The sequence below is a fragment of the Peromyscus californicus genome, unplaced genomic scaffold (genome assembly GCF_007827085.1).
Source record: "Peromyscus californicus insignis strain IS unplaced genomic scaffold, ASM782708v3 Scaffold_24__1_contigs__length_46423439, whole genome shotgun sequence".
NCBI lineage: Eukaryota > Metazoa > Chordata > Mammalia > Rodentia > Cricetidae > Peromyscus > Peromyscus californicus.
This window is the reverse complement of record NW_026294535.1, coordinates 38,836,486-38,858,186: the sequence shown is the minus strand read 5'-3', so window position 1 is coordinate 38,858,186 and position 21,701 is coordinate 38,836,486. Positions and strand designations below refer to the sequence as shown.

General features: G+C 46.1%; 1 protein-coding gene across 2 annotated transcripts in view; it reads left to right on the top strand.

Moving 5' to 3' along the window:
* The first annotated feature begins 11,718 nt into the window (after positions 1–11,718).
* The window catches only part of Srgap1 (SLIT-ROBO Rho GTPase activating protein 1), a 204,108-nt gene continuing 194,125 nt past the window's right edge, over positions 11,719–21,701 (top strand). For both annotated transcript variants that reach the window (XM_052753483.1, XM_052753484.1), the window contains exon 1: positions 11,719–12,220. In XM_052753483.1, coding sequence (XP_052609443.1) covers positions 12,154–12,220 — 67 coding nt within the window. In that variant the 5' untranslated portion in view covers positions 11,719–12,153. The remainder of the gene's footprint in view (positions 12,221–21,701) is intronic.

The following is a 21,701-nucleotide window of genomic DNA, read 5'->3' as shown; positions in this document are numbered from 1 at the left end:
GCTTGAGAGCTCACTCAGTGGTTAAGAGCACTTCTTTTGTAAGCTTGAAGATCTGAGTTTGATTCCACAGCACCCATGGAACAAGTCAGGCATGGCTGAACACACATGTAAGCCCCATATTGGGAACCGAGACAGATGGACCCTGAGAGCTAGCTGGGCCGTCACCCTCCCCAAAATGGCGTGCCTGGCTTTAGACAGTCAGGTGGACAGCACCTGAGAAAAACACATGAGGTTCTCCTCTAGTGTTTGCATGCAAATCTACACACACACGTGCGCGCGCGCGCGCACACACACACACACACCTGCATCCTCATAATTATTCGTGCACACACACTCACATCCTCGGAGTCTGACTTTCCTTCCAAATTGGGCTAGGCCCTATCCAAAGAGACTGATCCATGAAGAGAGGGCAGACACCAAGAGAGGCCGGTTTTGGCAAGAGAGCTTTCTTGGTGTCCCCCAAGGCACACCGCACAGGCAGGTCCTTGCTTTGTTTCCCTTGTCTCATGCCACTTCTGGTCGTGCCCCTTTTGGGCAGACCCATCCCATCCTCCTGAAGACTGTCTGCCTTGGCGCAGTAGTACAGCAAGGTAGCAGCACTAGAAGAAGCAGGAAGAGGGGACCCCAGCTGAGGAAACTGGGGTCCGATATCTCCCTGGTATCCCAAGGGAATGTTCCCCTGCCAGGACAGACTGTGACTCCTGCTACTGAATAAGATTTCATCAGGACCCCCTAGGCTTACTGAATCAGGGTCCCCTAGGTGCTGTATTAGTCAGAGTTCCCTAACTAACAGAACATATAGAATGAATATGTGTATATGGGGTTTATTAGAATGACTTACAAACTTCAGTCCAGCTAGTCCAACCATGACTACCCTATGATTGGAAGGTCTAAGAATCCACTGGTTTTTCAGTTCACAAGGCTGCATGCTGGAGTCCTAAAGAAGTCAGCTCTAACACCAGAGAAGGAAGGCCTCAGTAAGAGGATAGATCAACCTGCCAGAGAGAGGGAGAGTAAGCAGGCAACAGGCATAGGCAAGATTCCAAGGTGTTTCCATTATTTAGGGTGGGTCTTCCTACCTCATATGACCCACTTTTACGGCAAGCCTTCCCATCTTAAATGATTCAATCAAGAAAAATCCCCCTCCCTCTGGATGTGGTCAGCACCATGTAGAGCAAACCAATTAGTTGCCCAGTGTCAAATGGTCAGCCCTGAAAGCATACAAACAAGCAATATTATATGGACTGAGCAGGTTATCCTGCTCAGTGTGTGTGTGTGTGTGTGTGTGTGTGTGTGTGTGTGTGTGTGTGTGTGTGTATCTGCATGTCATAACAATCAATGGAAGAAGAGACCATGAAATTGAAGGAGAGTGGGGAGTGGGGTAAATGTGAGGATTTGTTGGGAGGTGTGCCTACCTGTTTGAGTTGATTCCAGATGTAGTCAAGTTGACAAACAAGATTACCCATCATATATGATAGGTGCACACAATGGAAGATTTTTTTTCATGCAAAGAAAAATTATGGCTAAACATGGGGACAGTATGCCAAGTGAAATAAACCTGATAAATATTATATTATCTCACTTAAAGAGTTGTTAAAAAAAAATCCCAGTCTCATGCAAATGAAGACTACAATAATGGTTGCCCAGGTTTGGGGCAGGAACAAGAGGAGGAGATGATGGTCAGGTCTGCACACTTGATGAAGGTCTACCAGGAAGGTGTCACACTGCAGGGTAACTATGGTGAATAAAGCTGTATCGGAGGGGCCCTTCGGGTCATATAACCCAGCACATAGACAGCACCACCTGCCAGAATGAAAATAAAGACCTAATCAAAGTCCACAATTTTGGGAAATTCTCTAAATGTGCTAACCTTGCTTTTCAGCTTCTGGAGTTTGCTTCTGGCTAACTGTTCTTGTTAACTGAATATGGCAACCTAGGATTTTTTTTGGATGTTTTTATTGATTATTTGGAAATTTCACATACTACACCATGCTCACACTCACTTTCCAGTCTTCTCAGGTCTACCCCTCATCCTTGTGACCTCCCCCAAAACAAAAGAAGAAAAAGAAAAGAAAGAAAAAAATACCCGGTCCAGTTTGTGCTGCTCATTTCCTCACTGGGGCGTGGTCTAACTCCCAATGGCCAGCCCCTTAAAGACAGCTAATCCTTGGACTGTGAAGAGCTACACCAGCCTCCTTCTCACGGTTTTTAGGAGTTCTCTTCAATGGCTTCCTGTCTAGGCTGGTTCTCTTTCTTGTGGGGGAAGGTTGTCATAGAAACCGTCTATGTCTCCCAACTGTGAGTCTGCACTCATTGGTACCACTGCAAAAGAAGCTTCCTGGCCTTTTATAATCAAGGGCAGCACAGATCATGGACCTCCCCATGGTTTCTGGCTATTCACTGAGCAGAGTACTGAACCTGAAAGACAAAATGAAGAATTGTGAAGATACAAGGGAGGGACAAGCCACACCCTGAAGATAGGCATGTGGCACTTGTAACTTCAGCTCTCACCTTTACCTGTCTGCTCTGTCCTGTACCATTCATGTGAAATATCTTCTGGCCCCGTTACCTCTCTTATATCTAAATTCATTCATTATAAAAGCAGCCAGTGGAGCTAGAGAAGTTGCTCAGTGGTTAAAAGCATTTGGTGCTCTTTCTGGAGACTCAAGTTCAAATCCCAGAACCTACAACTTCCGGGGATCTGTTGGCCTCTTTTCATTTTTTAAATTTAGTTCATTAGTTAGTTTATGTATTTGAGTGCTCTATCTGCATGTATGACTTTATGCCAGAAGAAGGCATCAGATCCCACTGTAGATGGTTGTGAGCCACCATGTAGTTGCCAAGAATTGAACTCAGGACCTCTGGAAGAGCAGCCAGTACTTTTAACCACTGAGCCATCTCTCCAGTCCAACCTGGTGTCCTCTTATGGTTTCTGCGGTCACCAGGCATGCATGTGGTGCACAGACACACATGCAGGCAAAACACCCATACACATAAACTAAAACATTTAAAGCCAGTGTGGTGGCATTGTGCCTTTAATCTCAGCACTCGGGAGGCAGAGGCAGGTGGATCTCTGTGAGTTTGAGGCCAGCCTGGTCTGCAAAGTGAGTTTCAAGATACCCAACATGTTTGTCCACAGAAACCCTATCTCAAAAGAAAGAAAGGAAGGAAGAAAGGAAGGAAGGAAGAAAAACAATTTTTTAAAATGTTAAAGTAGGCAACAGTCCCTTCCTGTTTCATTATGACTTGCAGTATTCAACAAACAAGCAAAGCAACAACAACCATAACAACAACAACCAAAACCCATCAAGGCTCACTCATAGAAGCTTCAGCTAAGGACTCTCTAAAGGTCCAATCTCTGAAAACCATAGAATAAAACTCCTGTTTCTTCTGCAGTTTCTCTTTTGAGACAGATTCACTGTGTAGCTTCCATAGCTAGTCTTTGTTGTCGACTTGACTGCATCTGGAATGAACTAAAACCACGGTTCTGGGTACACCTGTAAGGGATCACTTGAGATGTGAAGACCCACCTTAAATCTGAGCCACCCCTCCTGGTGACAACCTATACAAAGGACATGGAAGAAGGATGCTTTTGCTCTTTGCCTGCTTGCCCTCACTCTTATTGGCAAGTTCATTCCTTCACTGGTATTACGGTCTACTTCTTCAGGATTCCAGAATATACTGAAGACCAGCTGAGACAGCCAGCCTTGTGAATCAAACAACTATTGCATTCTTGGCCTTTCCACTGTGAGACAGCCATTGTTGGAGTAGTCAGACCGCGGCAGGTGGGCCACTCTGATAAACCGATTACATATGTACGTATATATTCATCTTATCAGTCCTGTTTCTTTAGAGAACCCTGCCTAATACAGCAGCCTAGGCTGGCCTCTAACCCGGGCAGTCCCTCTTCCTTCTGGGATTACACGTGAACCACTCACATCTCCACCTGCTTATTCACAATGGGGACTGAATTTTCCCTTTAGGACCACCGCAAATCCGTTTTCAAAGCCTAGTAAGCAAATATATCTTATAATTGTATTTACTCTTACAATGAAAACGGGACATCACAGAATATGATAAAAAGGAGGAATTAGACCATGCACCCAGTCTGTGTTACGCTGCCACTAAACTCCTGTGAAAACCTGTGGAATACAAGACACAGTGTGCAATCCAATACAGACCAGGAGCCTCAGTCAATATGGATGCTACCAGTGGTCAGGGCTCCAAGTCAAGTGTTTCTAGGGTCTTGATCCCTTCTTCAAGAACGAAATAAAGGCACACAGAGATTGCAAAATAGCAAAGATACTTTACTCAAAAGCCAAGTCATAGTACTGATCAGAAAGACACCTGCTGTCAAGGGTGATAGCAGGCTGTCGGAGTGAAGGTACTGAGGCGCCCCAGTTATTATTTAGGGCTCCTTTTATGGGGTTCGGGAGGAGGAGGAGTTTGTGCTCTATTTACCAACCTCAGACTTGCCCCACTGAGCACATTCCTATGCAGCCAGTGAAGACTCAGTTCACAGCCTGTGTCTCTAGGGAAAAGCTGAGAAAAGCAGGCAGCCTCTCTACCGAAGTACAAGGCAAAAGAGAGCCCAGGCTGTCCTCCGCTTCCTAAAATACAGGCAAGAAGGGATCCGCATTTGCTAAGACATCTTTTTGTCACATTTCGCTCTACGCGTGTACTATTCTGCCTTTCACTCTGACGGCTGAACTGCAGCTGACATTTCTGGTCTGGCCTAACTTTTGCTGTCTTGCTTTGAATGCTAATACTATCTTTTTAAAATAAGTGATGGGGTCTAATATTTTCATCTCTAAGGGCTCATGGGATATTCCTATTCCGACTACATTGTGCAGCAGACGCATGGGACGCAGTAGTAGAAGTCTAAGAGCGGGAAACGGTTGTCCTGCTGAGACACCTACGCCGGCGTAGGTGTTCAGAAGTTACAGAGAGGAGATGAGAGAAGGCAGAGCTCTTGTAATTGTGAATTGTGCGAAATGGAAACGGGTGATCCTGAGCACATGCCTGGAGCTATGACAAAGCAGCTTCTGTTCGAATGAAATGAGGGTTAAAATCCTCATTATTTCAGCTTTAAATACTTCTCTTGAATATCAGATTCAAGGTTTTGGCAGGAGAGCAGAGCTGAATCATCCAGTTGAACATTTCAGAATAATGATTCACTTTCTTTCTCTTTCTTTCTTTCTTTTTTTCACGTTGCCGCTGAATACCGTCCCTTCCTTAGCTTTCTGCCCTTTCCTTCCGTCTCGCCTCAGGTCTCCCACACCACCAGTGCAGATCTTCATGCGAACTCCGGGTTATGGTTTCGTCCTGTGCTCTTTCCTGCCCCAGAAAGCGCATCAGAATGGAGGTGACAATACTTTTTATCAGCTTGTCTTTCCCCCCTCTGCCACCTCCTCTTCCCCTCACAAAAGAAAAAATGGGTACTTACATCATTTCAACAAGCTACTGTTACTATGATCCCAGTGTCTTTTAAAGGAGTGACTGACATTTCTGGACCTGGATCCTTGATAAGCACATTGGACTAATCCAGCCTGAGCGTCAGTTTGCTGTAAATCTGGGCAGGGGTCAACACAGCTTTGGTTTGGCTACTCCTAAGAGGGTGTTGAATATTGCATTTTGTTTATAACAGCCAAAGGAGTGCTGGGTTCATAGTTCATTTGGCTGGACTACATGACCATCTCTATGTTCAGAAATAATCAAGCATTAGGAATGCCATGTGGTTTAGTCTCATAACTACCCAGTAAATATTGATTAGAATTGAGTTGAAGAAGCTGGGCACAGTGATTAACACCTGTAATCCTAGCACTTAGGAGGCTCAGGCAGGAGGATTGCCACAAAGCCAAGGCCACTCTGGGCCACATACTAAACGCCTGACCAGCCAGGGCTACCTAGCAACACCCGGTCTCAAATACCACCACCAAAACAATAAAAACAACAAAAAACAACTCCCGAGCTCAAGGCAGTAAGTAGATTTTATTCTACAGAATATTTGAAATGGCATAAAGAAAAGGCAAAAAGCTCATTAAACAAACACATTACATCAAATCGATTCTCAACTATCACCAGAAGTTCCAAGATGAAGATAAATAGGATCGGGAAGCAGGCCCTGAAGTCTTCTACCTCAGCAGTGGCTATACCGTAAGTTCAGGCCTTAACCTCCTTTATAAACATAGTCTCAGTGGCACTGAAAATAGCCTGTGTTTCCCTAGCACCTAGTATGTACCAAGAATTGGTGCTAAGTGCTTTAGATGCATGACATTTAATCCCCATCACAAACCTATGGGAATTATTGTTTCAATCTTACAGATGAAAAGGCTAAAATGAGAATTTTTCTGAGGAAACAATGTTTCTTAGAGACACATTAAATGAAAAAAAAAAAAAAACCCAGTCTGGACAACATCTTCACCATCACTTGAGTAATTAAATTCTTTTATAAGGATATTCTTGTAATGTCTTTTAGTTTTGAGCAAAGATGCACATGAATAGACTCACGTGGAGAATTTCTTTCCACCCAGTCTTTGGACCTTATGGTTTCTTTGCTCCTCAAAATGGCTTTTATGCCAGTGTCCCTGACATGGCCTCCTAGAGCTCACTAGAAATTCAGAATCTCAGGCTTCCCTCTGAAGGCGCCAGAAATTCATTAGGACAAGATCTCCAGGTGGCCTGTGTGCACATTAGCCTTGAGAAATGTCACTTTAAGTGTGGTGTGTCTGAATTTTAAACCGACTCTGAAGTGGTTCTGATGTTAGTGATCAATACTAAGGCCACACATTATCAAATGTCCCAGGACTTGATCCCAAAGTGCCATCAGCCGAAAGCCTAAGTGAAACAGTTTGTGAAGTCAGGGGTCTCTGGGAGTCCAGACAGTATGGTGTGTTTGTTCAGAGCACTCTGTGTCCTGAGCTCAGGCCTGATCCATGAATATAAGTTAGCATACTGCAGGGCTTCACCTGCTTTATTTTTAATCCCTCTTCGGGGGACAAGAATGTCCCCTTTCATTGCAGGGGAGTCCCAGAATGGTCCACATCAGATATGAAATTCACTGAAGCCAAATTTGCAGCTAGGAAAATGTATGCAAACTTGGCAATGACTCTACATTTACACCTACTATTTTAAAAAGTTGTTTCCGAGTCTGGGAAGATGGACCAGCTTTGGCCAAGGGCCCACTAGGAAGGCATTCGGACCTGAGTCTGGAAATTCTCAGTGTGATGGCGTGTGTCTGTCATCTCACCGCCAGGAAGGCAGAGTCAGGAGAATCCCTGGGGCCCACTGGCCACTCAGTCTAGCAGAATGGGTGCACTCCAGGTTCAGAGCGAGGCTGTGTTTCAGAAAATGAGGTGCAAAGTGATTGAGGATGTCAATCAGATGATGTCAACATAGTTCCTCCACATGGGTAGGTGCATATATACACACACATGTATGAAAATATGTGTACACACACACACACACACACACCGTTCAATTATTTACCACTGACTCAAAGCTAACACTTCAGTAAGTGATGCTTTGTGACTGCCAGGCCCCTGGTGAACACTTGCTCCAGGGGTAAATGATCAGATGGTAAATGAAGTTCTACTTATGGAAACTTGGACCATCCAGAAAGGGCAGGAATCTCACCACGGGCAAAGGGCTAAGGAAATAGCCACCACCAGGTGGAGCAAAGTCACAGGGAACTGATGTGAGACTCAAACCTCAGGTGACCTATCCAACCCGGGTCACCTGGCTTTCTAGGTTTTAAATCCTAGCCATTCACCACATTCAGGTTTGGGAATAAATTTGGTTCTCAAACATGAGAAAGATAATTACACTGAATGACCAGATGAGAAACAGATCCACTGAAATAAAATCAGGGTAAGAACAGCTCTTCTTGGTGGAAGTGAACCCACTTCCTTCCAGAGGCAAGGAATTACAGGCCCACAGGAAACAGTAGACTGTGGGAAAGAAGACGCACTCCGGATGGAGGAAGATGTGCACTGGACTTACGTCCTTGTGACACCTCAGTTACTGAACCTTTTGTCTCCAGATTCTCATTTGTCATGTGAGGGCAGTAGTGCCCACCTGGTGGGGTTCTTGTGAGAATGTGTGCAAAATGTTCACGTTAGAGAGTGATGCTCCAACGTAGTATGAAGCCATGAACACTCAACAATACTATATTGATGGTTGACTGGACACTGTAACGGTTTATGTTGTCAACTTCTAGGTTCTAGAAGCATCCAGAAGACAAGCCTCTGGGCGAGCCTGTGATGGATTATCTCGATTAGGTTAACTGGAATGGGAAACCCCACCTTAAACCTGTGTGGCTCTATTCCATGGGCTGCGGCCCAGGACTGATCAAAAAGGCAAACAAAAGCTAACCATGAGCATTCGACCCTCTCTGCCTCTCTACAATGGACAAAATCCCTCAAGCTCCCACTGCCATACCTTCCCCCAGGAAGGACTGGCCCTCCAACCGGAAATCAGAACAAGCCCTTTATGTCTCTTGTGGCATTTGTCAGGATATCTTATCGCAACAGGGAGATAAGTTTGTAATACCGGTACCATGATGAAAACAAAGAAGGGTAAGGTATTTTCTCTGATTTTTAAAATGTTTTCTATTAAAGTTGATTAAAACTGTATGTGATGGTGGAGGCAGGAGGATCGTCTTGAGTTTGAGGGTAGCTGGGCCACATAGCAAGACTCTCAAAAACAGGAACAACAGCACACAGATGATTAGAATGGATTATAATAATGATGGTTTGCACCTGGTGTGTGCAAACGCTTTTCAGCTGGCTGTTGATGTTGTAGGCATGCGCTTACTCTGGTACCCAGGGTGGTCTCAATCTCCTGATTGAGATTATCCTTTCTTAATCTCTAGATATCTTGAACTACAGACCTGTGGTGGTTTGAATGAGAATGGTCCCCACAGGTTCTAATGTTTGAATGCTTGGTCCTCTTTCTGTCTGTCTCTTGGTAGTTATCTCAACATGTACATTTTCAGCTGCTGCTCCAGCCCGTGCCTGCCTGCCACCACGCTCCTCGTCATCAGGGTGGTCATGAGCTTGCCCTCTGAAACTGTAGGCAAGCCCCCAATGAAATGCTTTCTTTCATAAGTGGCCTTGATCATGGTGTCTCTTCACAGCAATAGAACAGTGACTAGGATGAAATTTAACCAGGGGCCTTTCTGTTGAAGAATTTTAAAGCCCAGTTCTAGGCTCTGGCAACAACTCATTTCTAGTGGCTCAGTCTCTTCTGCCACATTGCTTCTCTCAGTACAAATATGGAATAAACTCCAACAGCACCATGGGTGATATGAATTCCAGTTAGATTTGAAGGAACCCCATTGAAATGTGACTTTGATTGCCAGGCACATGAACCACCTGCCTCGGGTCTCCCTCTCCCATCCTTCTGCTCTGCCAGTAGTTATGACAATGTACCAACCTAACTGTGACACTTCTCTACTTAAAAGGCTCCCTGCTGTCCAAGGACTGTGTCTGGTGGCTCAGCGTGGCATGGGAGGGCCCTCTCGGTTGGCTCTGAGCTCCCTCTCCAGCTTCTGCAGTGGACATTCCAGAGCTTTGCTGTGACTGGTTCCTAAGTCAGATCCACATGCAGTCAGGGCAGCCCAGACCCGAGTTCTAGATACAAAGGGCTCCGGGGTGAGTCCTAGTCCACTGCTTCCTTAGTATCTAATCTTCCTTAGTCTAATCTCCTGGGTAGGAAAACAGAAAAACATGCTTTGGGGCTGGAGCTCAGCTGGAGTGCTTAGCTGGAATGCACTAAACCCTAGGTCTAGTCCCCAGCACTGAACAGTTGTGGGGGCATCTGCCCGTAATCTCAGCATTCAGGGTAAAAACTGGCATCAGGAGTTCAAGGTCGTCCTCATCTACATGGCAAATTTGAGGCCACCCTGGGCTACATGAGATCTTATCTCAAATAAACAAACAGAAGTTCAAGGCCAGCCTGGTCTACCAGAGACCCATTGTGTCCAAAACAAAAGAGCCTTCCTCTTACATTCTGTTCTGTTATAGAATGGAATATCACTAACAATTAAATCGATGCAAAGAACGATTTTAAAATGCCACTGCATATATATGACATCTGCATATGTTTAAAATTTTTAAGTATTTTTCACCTTCTATCCCACCTAGTATTTGAGTGCATCTCTGGAGATCTTATTTGCAGTTAGCCAGAGTAAAATATGTCTTTTTTTTTCTGGAATGCATCTTCTTCTAAGATCGCCTACTACTTACTAGTCAAATTTTAAACTCAGGAACTGGGGGTGTGGCTCAGGGATAACCTTGCATGTATGAGGCCATTGGTTAATTCGCCATTACTGCAAACTAGCAATTGAAGTCCTGTTCTTCTGTGATTTCTTAGTCCTCAGCTGCCCCATTCACATAGTCCATTTTTCCTTCGTTCTGTCTCCCCAAACCCTATACTTGGATAAAAGTATTTTCCCTATAGCATTACCACACTGCCTGTAATTATTTATGCAGTGTGTGGTGAGATCCCTCAGGACAGGTGCCTAACGCCGATCCCCCCTGCTCTTAGCTTGTGTTTGGCCAGCACTAAGAACTAATGTTTATCACTGACTACGGGAATGAATGCTCAGAGTCTAAAAGTCTCCACGACCTTTAGATCTCTCAGCGGAAACATTTTGGCAACAGGTATGCCTTGGCCTTTGATAAATCAGGATCACAGCATTTAGGAAATTAATTTGAGAGGATCCAGGAAAGGTCCTAAAGGGTAAACACAGCTGGGTGAAAGCTAGCAACATCCTAAATGTGGGTGATTCCTATTATACCACCCTTTCTCTGCCATCCTAGCACTGAGCTGCGTCTAGGATGGAGAATGTGATGTGTCAAGAACTTTTCCTCCCTGCCTCAAATGTAGAGCTTCCTTCTCCAATTTTTAACAGGGAAGTCCTTCGCCATCCAGTGTTCAGTTTTCCTCCTGGGGTCCAACATCTTGGGGTCCATTACGGTGACACCCAACTCTGGACTTCAGCCACTGGAAAGAGCATGGCCAGAGCCCAGTTGGAAGGCGGCAAGGGGGGAGTCTGTTCCCAAGTTCAGAGGGGTCTCCCAATGTCGCCCACCGGGCAGAGCGGAGGCACAGGGGGCGCCGCCCAGGGAGGCCGCCGTTGGGTGCGCAGGGCCCCGCTCGGGTTGGCCACAAGGGGCATCCATCTTCCAGGACGAGCCCCGAGCGGGGACCAGGGCGAGGGCGGAGAAGGGGTGGGCCCAGGAACGCCGTCCCCTCGGGCGACAGGACCCCGCCTCTCCTAAGTCCACGCGGCCGGCAGCAGCCGCCCTTCTCCAGGCGTTGCGAGCGGTGGGCAGAGCGCGCGTCGAGGACTGGGCGGCCGCCGGGCGGGGGGCGCGGCTCCGGGTGCGCGTGTCGTCGCGGCCGCCAGGGGGCAGCAGCGGCCAGTGGGCGGCGGAGAAAGAGCCCAGGAGGCGCCGGGCGAGCGAGGCGGCAGAGGACCCTCGCGGCGCCGGCTCCCGAGACGCCAACTCCACCGGGGCTGAACCGGGCGCGTCCGATCGTCGCCGCCGCCACCGCCGCCGCCGCCCTTCGAGTCCCGCCGAGAGGACACGCGTGGGGACTGCCATCCCTTCGGCCTGCCGGGCGTTGGCAGAGGCGGCGGCATCCCAAGCTCGGGGCGCGGGGCGCGGGGCGCGGGGCGCAGGCAGGAAGGGAGGCGGCGGTGGCCGGCGGGGCGCGACCCCCGCGCGCGCGGGTCTCAACAATGGTGCTCCGCGCTGGCGCGATCCCCGCGTCCGCCCCGCGGCCGTAGAGGAAGCGGCCGGGAGACGCCCCCCCTTCTCCCCGCCCCAGCCACACACGCTCGCCCGAGTTTGCGCGGCTCGCCTCCCCGCCTGGGGCTCCGCTCGCCAGCGCCCAAGGCGGCTCAGCCCCGGAGCATGGTGCCGGCGCCCGGCTCTCTCTAATCGCTCCTCTCCCTCCTCCTCCTCCTCCTCCACCTCTTCTCGCTTCTCCCGTCCCACCCGTCCCTCCCGAGGGTGCTGCCTCTGGCTTCCTTCGGCGAGAGGGAGTGCAACTCTGTGCCTCTCCAAGGAGACTGGCGACTGGCCGGCGACCACCCGACAAGAACTCGCCCCCCATTGAAAGCCAGCCCGGAACAGCCGGAGAATGTCCACCCCGAGCCGATTCAAAAAGGACAAAGAGATCATAGCCGAGTATGAAAGTCAAGTGAAAGGTAAGGGTGGGAGCGGCTGCCTCGCTCCTTTTGTGTGCCTTCCCTTGTCATTGTGTTCCTGGAGTTCCCGTGTGTAACTTGGTTGTCTGCGTGGGCGGAAGGTGGCGAGGGGACACAGCTCGGCTCCTGGCTGAACACCACCCCCTTCTCCCCCCCCACCCCCCGGGCGTCCTAGAAGCCGGTCTTAACCTGATCAGACCCACTGGGACGGGATACCAGGTGGCTTCCCCGGGCTGGAGCTCCCACCTCCAACACTGAGACAACTGGCTGGAACTTAATCACCTTCAGCTGGCCATTTACTCGGCAAGGCCGGCAGCGCCCAGAGTTCCTGCCTGGTTGTCATCATCACCATCATCCCCCCCCCTTTTTTTTTTTTTATGTGAAATCATTGTCACGGCATATTTTTTCTATGGAGTCATTTTGTAAAGTCTGAACCCTGAGTGGCCGGGCGCTTCCCCGAGTGAAGACTGTTTCCGACATGTACACTTTTCCCTGTTCATTTAGCAGGGCGAGTCCCCTTTTATAAAATAGCTCTCTCAAAGCCATGCCAGTTAAACCTACAGCGACTCCTGGAATCTGACTCCTCCTTTAGAGCAGGAATCCAGTGCCATCCCTCGCACTCACGGGAGGATATTGCTTTATCATTTGCTGGAGGGCGCTTGCATATGAAATGAAGGCGTGAGTACGGGAATAAGTAGTTTCAGGCCATTTGCATAGTCAACTAAGGAAGGCAACCCAATTAAGGTGGATCAAGCCTTACTTTCTGTGCTTCATACTTTTAAAAATATTTTTTTCCCTCCAATTCAAGTGTTTTGTTTGGCGCTGGGGAGTTTTAATAAACATCTATGTGTTTGCTGCCCCCAGTGTGTGGTCTCTGTACATTTCCTGAGGAAGACAATGGATGGAGCGTGGGGATCTCTGCTGTTCAGTGGTGCATTTAATGCAAAGTTCAGAAAGATTGTTCTAGCAACACCTGTGTTTATATACCGTGCTGTGGCTGCTGAGCCAACCTTAACTGCGCCTGCCTGGGGAAAGGCCTGGCGCCTCAGTGTTCTTTTGTGTGGTCCAGTTGGGGAAAGGCTTGGAGACCTGGAGAGGACACGGGGCCAGGGGATCCTGGGTCACCTGAGTGGGAAGGTGACTTGAGACCAAGTTACAGTCAAACCGGACACAGGTTTCAGGGCCGACCTTTAGAGTGGAGTTGAGTGGTTTTAGGAACGCAGAATTCTTTCTGCCTGTCATGAAGATCACTCCCATGAACTCTTTAGCGTCGATGTTGAAGTTACATCAGCAGAGAATTATCTCCTCCTCATCAGGTAAACTTTCTAATGAAGATTACAGTTTTCCTCAGTGCAGCCTAAAACCTTTCATTCCCAGGAAGGGCTCCTGCTCGCAATCACCATTTTCCTGGGCAGGTTTTCCACATGGCTCTTTGTGGCGGGTCTTCCAGAAGTGGCAGTCTGGTTTTCTGACTGCTTGGAGCACCCCCTGGCATGATTCACTTCCATAAACCTCTCCTGATCTGGGGGGTCTCACTTTAGATCGTTTGACTGTAACTGACCCCTTCTCTGAAAAAGGAATCGATGACAGGTTTGAATATTACCTTAATTTCTTCGAGGGTGTAAGTTCTGTGATAGGTGATAACGTGAGTATCTGAGAGTTATACACCTTCTTTATTAAAGATCCAACCAAATGGGATTCGTTACAATGTATCTATGAAATCTAAAATTAAGCAAAAATTATGAACATGAAAATTCTTTCTGAAATAATTTAGTCCCACAAAATGTGACCTTTGCCTTTACTCCCTTCCACCGTCCACACCCAGTTCTAGGTTTAGGACTTTAGTGAACCGGCCCTGCCTTGCCTGGCCCTGCCCTGTGGCTAGACTTTATCCAGTACCGAGGAACCTGGCTCACTGTATTCATATGCACACATGGGAATTGGGTATTTTAATTCAGTGAGCTCAATCCCAGCCGCAGATTCACCTGTGTTCCTGGGCAAAACCTAGAGAGTGTGAGAGCTGACAGTTCACAGTGCTTAAACCCAGCTGTCCTGGGAAGCAGACCCCTTAGGAAGGAGAGCCCGAGAGAAGCCCCTCTGGGCTCCTAACCTCTCCACTTCCCTGCTACCTCTTGAAGGGGTGTGCAGCCGGGCACCAGGCTGGGATTTAGATTTTCAGTTTTGGAATAACCTACTCTTTTAATTCCAGCTAGCTACTTCATGTGATGCTAAACAAAAGAAGCTGTCCTCTTCCATGGCTGAAGGAAAAACCTGGCTTTGTTGGAGAATTAAGTCTGTTCCCAATGAATAAAGCCACATGTGTGAACTCTGGGTAGCTTAGGCCGGCGAATGGATGATTCTGAACCATTTCTATGACAGATGATTTTTTTTCTTTTCACCTTCCAACTTAGAGCCCAAGACTCTGGGGTATTGTTCTTTCTTGCTGTCTCCCACTCCCCTGACAACAATTGGATTTACCTAAGAATTCCTGGGATAGTATTTTGATCTGACAGAAAGCTCAGCTCCTAGATTTTATCACTGTGGCTGCCTGCAAGGGTTCTGAGCACAAGACTACCTGGGGCGGTCCTCAGTCTCTGGTAATACTGTGTAATTTCATCTGTGTGGCCATAACTCTCTCATTTGTGTTGGGGAGGTCTCTTGTTTGTCTCTGGGGTGTGGTTTTTCTTATCTGTGAGGAATTTACATTTTCTCAGTCCTTAGGGTCTTTGAATCTAATTGAAGATGTCATGAAAATTCATATTAATTGCTTCATAAAATGTTCAAGCTTTTCACTTTTTTTTTTCTTCTTGGCTGTCCTGATGTGGATGGAATCATCTTTGCTTTTAATTTTTTTTCCGTAATGAGTCAATTGAGTTCTTGGGAAATCCCATTATAATTCAATAAAGAATATGGAAAACTAAAACCATGACCAGACAAATGTAGAAGAAATTTGTAAGATGAGGTAGGAGTTATTCACATAGTTAAAGAACAGTTCACTCAGGACAGAAGCACACCAAGCCACCGTTGAAAGGCCCGTGTTAATTTGGAGTAGAGGGTCTGGCCATGTCATGCCTGTTAGTCAGCATCTCAAACACAGAAGCAAGAGAGCACTTGGAGGGGCTGAGGCAGAGACCCTGTTTTTTAGAAAAAGGAAATAAAGAAAGGGCAGGGGAAGAGAGGAGAAGGAAGGAAAGAAGAATGGAGGAAGACGGAATCCAGGGAAAAAATGTCGTTGGGGGTTGGGCATTAAAAAGCAAGCATGGTGGGTAAGTGTATGAAATTCTAAACGGCTAATGTCTACTTGTTATCGCCTCTGGCAAATGAGCAGTGAAAAGATTGATTGGCTAGCAGGAGCCTTGGGGCTTACCTGGGGGTCTCTCTGAGACCTCGGTAATTCTGTAGAGAAAGGATCGGGGAGTCACCTAAGTGAAAACCCAAAGCGAGAAGTGATGCATTTTATGAGGTGAAATTAATGAGACACGTCGGTTTTTCATAGCGCTCATTGGCTGTTCGGAGTGGACAGCCATGGCTTGCAGCATCTCCTAGGACAGCAACCTGACCCCAGCCCCCACATTCCGCTCTGTGGGGCTGTGTACAGGAAGGACCGGGGAAATCTGTGGTCCCTTGGCCTCTCTGCCACCTGAGCTACACAACGTACACTTCAGTACCTCATAGAACATAAGGAAATAGCAGCTTAAGATGATAGGAGTCCATGTCATGCCATGGGCTTTACGAGGGAAGTTAAAAAGCGTTAGTGTTCCTAGGATGGCCATGGAATCTGCTTTACCGTCGCCATAACCTGGGAAGGGACGACTGTTTCAGTTTGGAGCTAAACGTTTATTGTTGGGAGGGATTTCAGACATGTTTTTGACCAACCCAGTCATTCATAGGATGTGGGGAGGCCTCCTGGCCGCTCTGTAATTGTGTATAACTGGGACTTCCTTGAGACTAGAATCGGGGTCCCTCTCATTTGAGGAGTGACTGTTTGCTTTCAGGTCTCTCTCAAAGTAGATGGAGGCAGGATACTAACCCACTGAGGATTTAGTCACTGAGGGACTCACAGTTGAACCAAAGGGGGTGGGGGGAGACGAACAATTCAAGTTATTAAATGATCTGTAACTGGGTGGGTTTTTTTCCCCCCTCCTCACCAAGATCATTTCAACAGACCACAGTGCCCAGAGAGCAGCTTCATGTGGTGGCCTTGAAGGTCAAGAAAAGCAGCGTGGTGAATGTGCACACACACACACGTGGCTTACTGTTTGGTTGAAACTAATGGCAGCGACTGTCATGGAGTTGTTTACCTGACTCACTTTCCTAACTGCAAAATCCATTGACCAACACTTGTTGAGGTCATTTTGAGCAAAGCGTGCCCTTCTGAAAGACAGTGAAGGTTAGGGTCTGACACGGGCTGGGAAACCCCAGTTCCCTCCTTCTCCATTACTTTGCCCCTCCTGGGTTGACCAGGAGGAGCCAGGCTGCGGGTTTCGGGTTTCAGAGCTGATTGTGTCAGACTCTCCTTTTCCACCGTCCTCTTCCTCTTCCTCCTGCCTTTCTTCTTCCTCACTGTCTCCTTTTTGGCTGGCCTGGAACTTCCTCTATCTGAGGATGACTTCCAACTCCTGATTCTCCCGCCTTCGCCTCCCAAGTACTGGGATCACAGGCGTGGAGCACCGTGTTGTAACATTGTTCCTACCTCATTAGTCTTCCTTTGTTCACGCTACCGCGTTGATCCATGTAAACAAGTAATCATAAACGGTGTTTCTTGTCTGAGGCTTTTGATAGATACTTATGTGAAGATATTGTTACTTCTGGACCCAGAGTTACTTTCTAATTTATTGACCACCTTCGCGGGCTGCCCTGTTGACATCTCATGGGAAGAGATGGGGCACGGTGTTCTAAGTGCAGGCTTGGTGGTAGTTATCTGCCTCGCTACTAATTACACTTGTGACATTGAGGATGCAATCTCTTCATCTACAGGACAGGGATAATAATAGGACTACCTTGTCTTGCTGAGGCTGCCATGGGGTGATTTGTGGGAAGTGTGTAATGCAGGCTTGGCACATAATAAGTGCTCAATAAATGTTAGTCATTGTCACTGTATAATCATTTCATTTGTGTCTTACCTAACTCTTGTTATGTTCTGATTTAAATAACTCTTTTGAAATCCAGATACCTAATCTCCAATCTCCTGACCTAAATGGATTGTATACACGGTAGCTCTCTAATTAGCCTCAGAAAGAACACGAACCTTAGAATGGAAGTGTTTCCTGGGGGAGTTAGAAATAGGAATTTTATGGGCGTGAAAGACAGATCCCAAGCTCTTTAGAAAGGCTTGTTTATTTGTTTTTAAATAAATAAATATGTGTATGTATGTGCTTGCACTGAGTTGATGTGTACCACATATGTACAGGAGCCTGCAGAGCCCAGAAGAGGGAGTCAGATAACCTGGAGCTGGAGTCACAGGCCATCCAGTGTGGGTGCTGGGAACTGAATCTGAGTCCTGTGCGAGAGCAGTAAACACTCTTTTTGTTTTTTTTTTTTAAAGAATCAGATTTTTAAGTTTTATTGTCCGTGTATTGGTGTTTGGCCTACATGTGTGTCTGTGCACCACATGCTTGCAGTACTTGCGGTTGCCAGAAGAGGGCACTGGATCCTCTGGATCTCGAGTTGCAAATGGGGCCATGTGGGTGCTGGGAAACAAACCAGGTCCTTTGCACTGCTCTTAACCACTCAGCCAACCCTCTAGCCCCACTAAGTGCTGCATAAAGGTGGACTTTGTTCTGGGTCATCATCTTTTTTTATTCAAGTGCACAGAACTAACTCTACAAGTGATTTTTTCTGAGACTGGGCAGCCACATTTGCTTAGGACTTTGCTTTAGATTTTAAACTCTATTTCTGTTTAATGGTGCTACATGGAAAATAAAAACTGTAGACCGCTCACTGGGTTTACCTGTGAGTGAAAGCATTCTTACGATGTCAGTAAAGTCACTGACTTATTTCCATAGTATCTGAGAAAGGACCTCACTCTGCATCCTTGGCTGGCCTTGCCTTCGCTCTGCGCCATACATGGCTTAGAGACTGGATCTTCACGTCTCTGAGATTTGAGATTACAGCACTACCACACCCAACTACTTTTGCAGTCTATGCATATTTTTTTATTTGATAAATTAGTTTAGAAATGAGAATTTCATTTATTGCCAATTTGCTTCTGATTCACTCGAGAGCAATTTCTTATGATGTCATTGTTGATTCATCTCCCCCTTCCTCCCCCCCTTGTACCAGGGCTTCATGAAACAGTTACTGAATGAAGACAGTAGAATGTAAAATAAAAATTCATTTATAGTCCAAATTAGCATGGTGATCATTCAGAATTTGCTAGAGTTCCCCCACCAAGTATGACTACAACATTAAGTAGAATTAAAATTGTTTCATAACTTCTTTAGAAAGACTCAGGGCTGCGGATAGTGTCAATGTCTTAACAGTGAGTAATGGCTGAGTAGATTTCATTGGCGTTGACTAATTTGTACATGTGGAGTGCTATGTAGTCATTGATAATGGTTTTTGAATAGTAGTTATTATATGGTGAATTATAACAGTTGAAAAGAAAAGGTCTATAAAAGGATGGTGATATGAGTCATAGATAATCATAACCAGAACTAACATTATTGGGTACTCAGAGTGTGGGGCTGCCATTGTGGCCTCTTCCCATGGGGAGACACGCTTCACAGGTACACAAAGGACCGTCATGGGCAGGAAGATAGTTACTTGTTGGGTAATGACTCCTCAATCCTGCGTTTGGGATCTTGCTATGCCCTTCACACTCTTTGAGACTTAATGCCGAAATACCAAGTTCAGCCTCACTTTCCTGGAGGATGAGGGTGGGCAAAGGAAAGTATGATCTCTGTGTTGGTGACAGTCAAACTTACTCACAGGGACTTCCACATCTCTTGCTTACTTATGACTCAGTGACACGCTTTAGTTCTTTACATTGAGTTTAGCTAGCAGGAGTTGGGTGGAGGGTGGGTGGGGGCGGGGGTGGGGTAGTGGGGGTGGCGGGGGTGGGGAGCACACTGTCCCTTTGCTCCCTCCCTTCCCCCCATGTTCCCTTCTGAAACATACACGAGGTTACAGACTGTGATCATTGACAGTTAAAGGAGTAAGAGGAAGATGATCTCTGGGTACTAGATGTGGCCAGTGTCTTAGAAATTCCCATGCTTGTCTTTGGGGACATACCTCTCTTTTTCCCACTTTTACCCAACAGTTTAGAATTTAGTATTAATTATTTGTTTTCTTTAAAGGCTCACTATAATTTTTATACTTTGCATTTTTATTTATTTATTTATTTTTATTTATTTTATTTTTTTGTCTGAGAGAGGGTTTTTCTGTGTAGCTCTGGCTGTTCTAGAACTCCCTCTGTAGACCAGGCTGGCCTCAAACTCAGCGATCCACCTGCCTATGCCTCCTGAGTGCTGGGATTAAAGGCATACGTCGCCACTGCCTGGCTAAATTTCCTTATACCTTTGATATATGGTACATTGATATATGAAGAATGTAGAGTTGTTTGAATATGTACTGAGTTTTTAATGGCATTGAGGAATTATTAAAATTTGAAATGTGGAATAACATAAATTTGGCATATCTAATAACTATCTTTTAAGGATATATGCTGTGATATTTATGGTTGAAATTATGACATTGAAGTTTTAAATGTGAGATTCATCACATTTCCCCGCGCGTGCGCACATGTGCGCACGTGTGTGTGTGTGTGTGTGTGTGTGTGTGTGTGTGTGTGTGTGTCTGGACAAGGACATAGTTTTTATCTCTAGTACTAGAAATAAACCAGTATATATTCTTATGACATCCATTTTTAAGTTAATATTATGTCAATACTTAATAATATCAGCAGCTATAACTTCATTCCTACCGGAAATATTCTCTGGTATATAGTATTACAGTACATGGAAATACTGCAAGCTGCTTCTTGTTTCCATGTTAAAGTTGAACTGTTTGTAGTTTTGCTGTCCTGAATAACAATAAGGTACCAAATGTGTCTGTTAGACTTACAGTATTTATGTTCTTACCAGGGGAGAATGGGAAGACCGCACACATGAAAACCATGTAGAATTGACCACATTAGTTAAGGCACAGGCTGTACTGTTATAATAAGGAGAAAGAAAGGGGGACGTGGTGGCACACTTGGGTGGCAGAGGCAGACAGAACTCCATGAGTTTGAGGCCAGCCTGGTCTACATAGCAAGTTCTAGGACAACTAGTGTTACATAGAGTGACCCCGTCTCAAAACAAATGAACAAAACCCTACAAAAAAAAAAAAACCAAAAAAACCTTGAAACCCACAGACCTAAATAACAACAATAATAAATAATGACGGTGCCTTGAAATATAGATGTTTCTATAATTATTATCATCACTATCATTATTGCTATTTTGAGACAGTCTCCCTCTAGCTCGGGGTGGCCTGGAACATACTTAGTAACCCAGGCTGGTCTTGAACTCACAGCCATCCCCCTCCCTCAGCCTCTATAGTGCTGAGATTAGAAATGTGCTGTCCCCATGTCCCTCACTGGAAGCCTCTTCCTAGCTCATCTCATTGTGCAGGTGTTTAGTCCAGGCCAAGAGGATCTCTTTGCTCCATTAAATTATCCAGTCTTCCTTTACTTTGTAGTGCTACCAGAGCCTAGGGGATTGAACATGGCTGCCTGTCTGAAACCAGGTCTTGAATATGTATATATTCTGGCTTGTGGCAAGGGAAAAGCAAGTACAAGGTTTTGAAATCCAACTACTCATAGGACATATAAATTCCACTGATGTAACTGGTAAGAAACTGACGAGTCACTTGGCCATACCTTGCTGCAAAGGAGGCTGGGAAATGTAGTCACCTGTCATAGCTAGATAGCCTCATAGCTAGGCATAGCCCAGTGACCTCCAAGGAGAGAGCCAGCTTAAGAGTAAGACAGGCAGTTGCCAGGAAGACGTGTTTGGAGAGGCAGTCTTCAGAGTGAAATGGTATTTTGTCTTAATTTGTATGACTCAGATTGCTAATGAGAGAAAATCTTTTCACATGTTCACGACCTTTTTGTTTTCGTAGCTGAAGTACTTACTCGTGTGTCTTTGCCTCTTACTGATTTGTGAGCTTTCATTTGTAGTGCGCTCTTCATATTAGTCTGTTGTCTGTTACATCACAAACATCATTCTCTCAGTTTATAGCTTATGTTTTGACATTTAAAAATTATGTTGCTTGGCAAACCGAAGTTATTTTGATTTGTTCAAGTGTATCAATTATTCTGATTTAATTTTTTTGTTTTTGTTTTTGTTATTGAGGCAGGGTCTTACTATATAGCCCTGGCTGGCCTGGAACTTGCTATATAAACCATTCTGGCCTCAGAATTACAGCGATCTTCCTGCCTCTGCCTCCCCAGTACTTTGACAAAAGATATGTGTGTACCAACACGCCTAACCTTAAT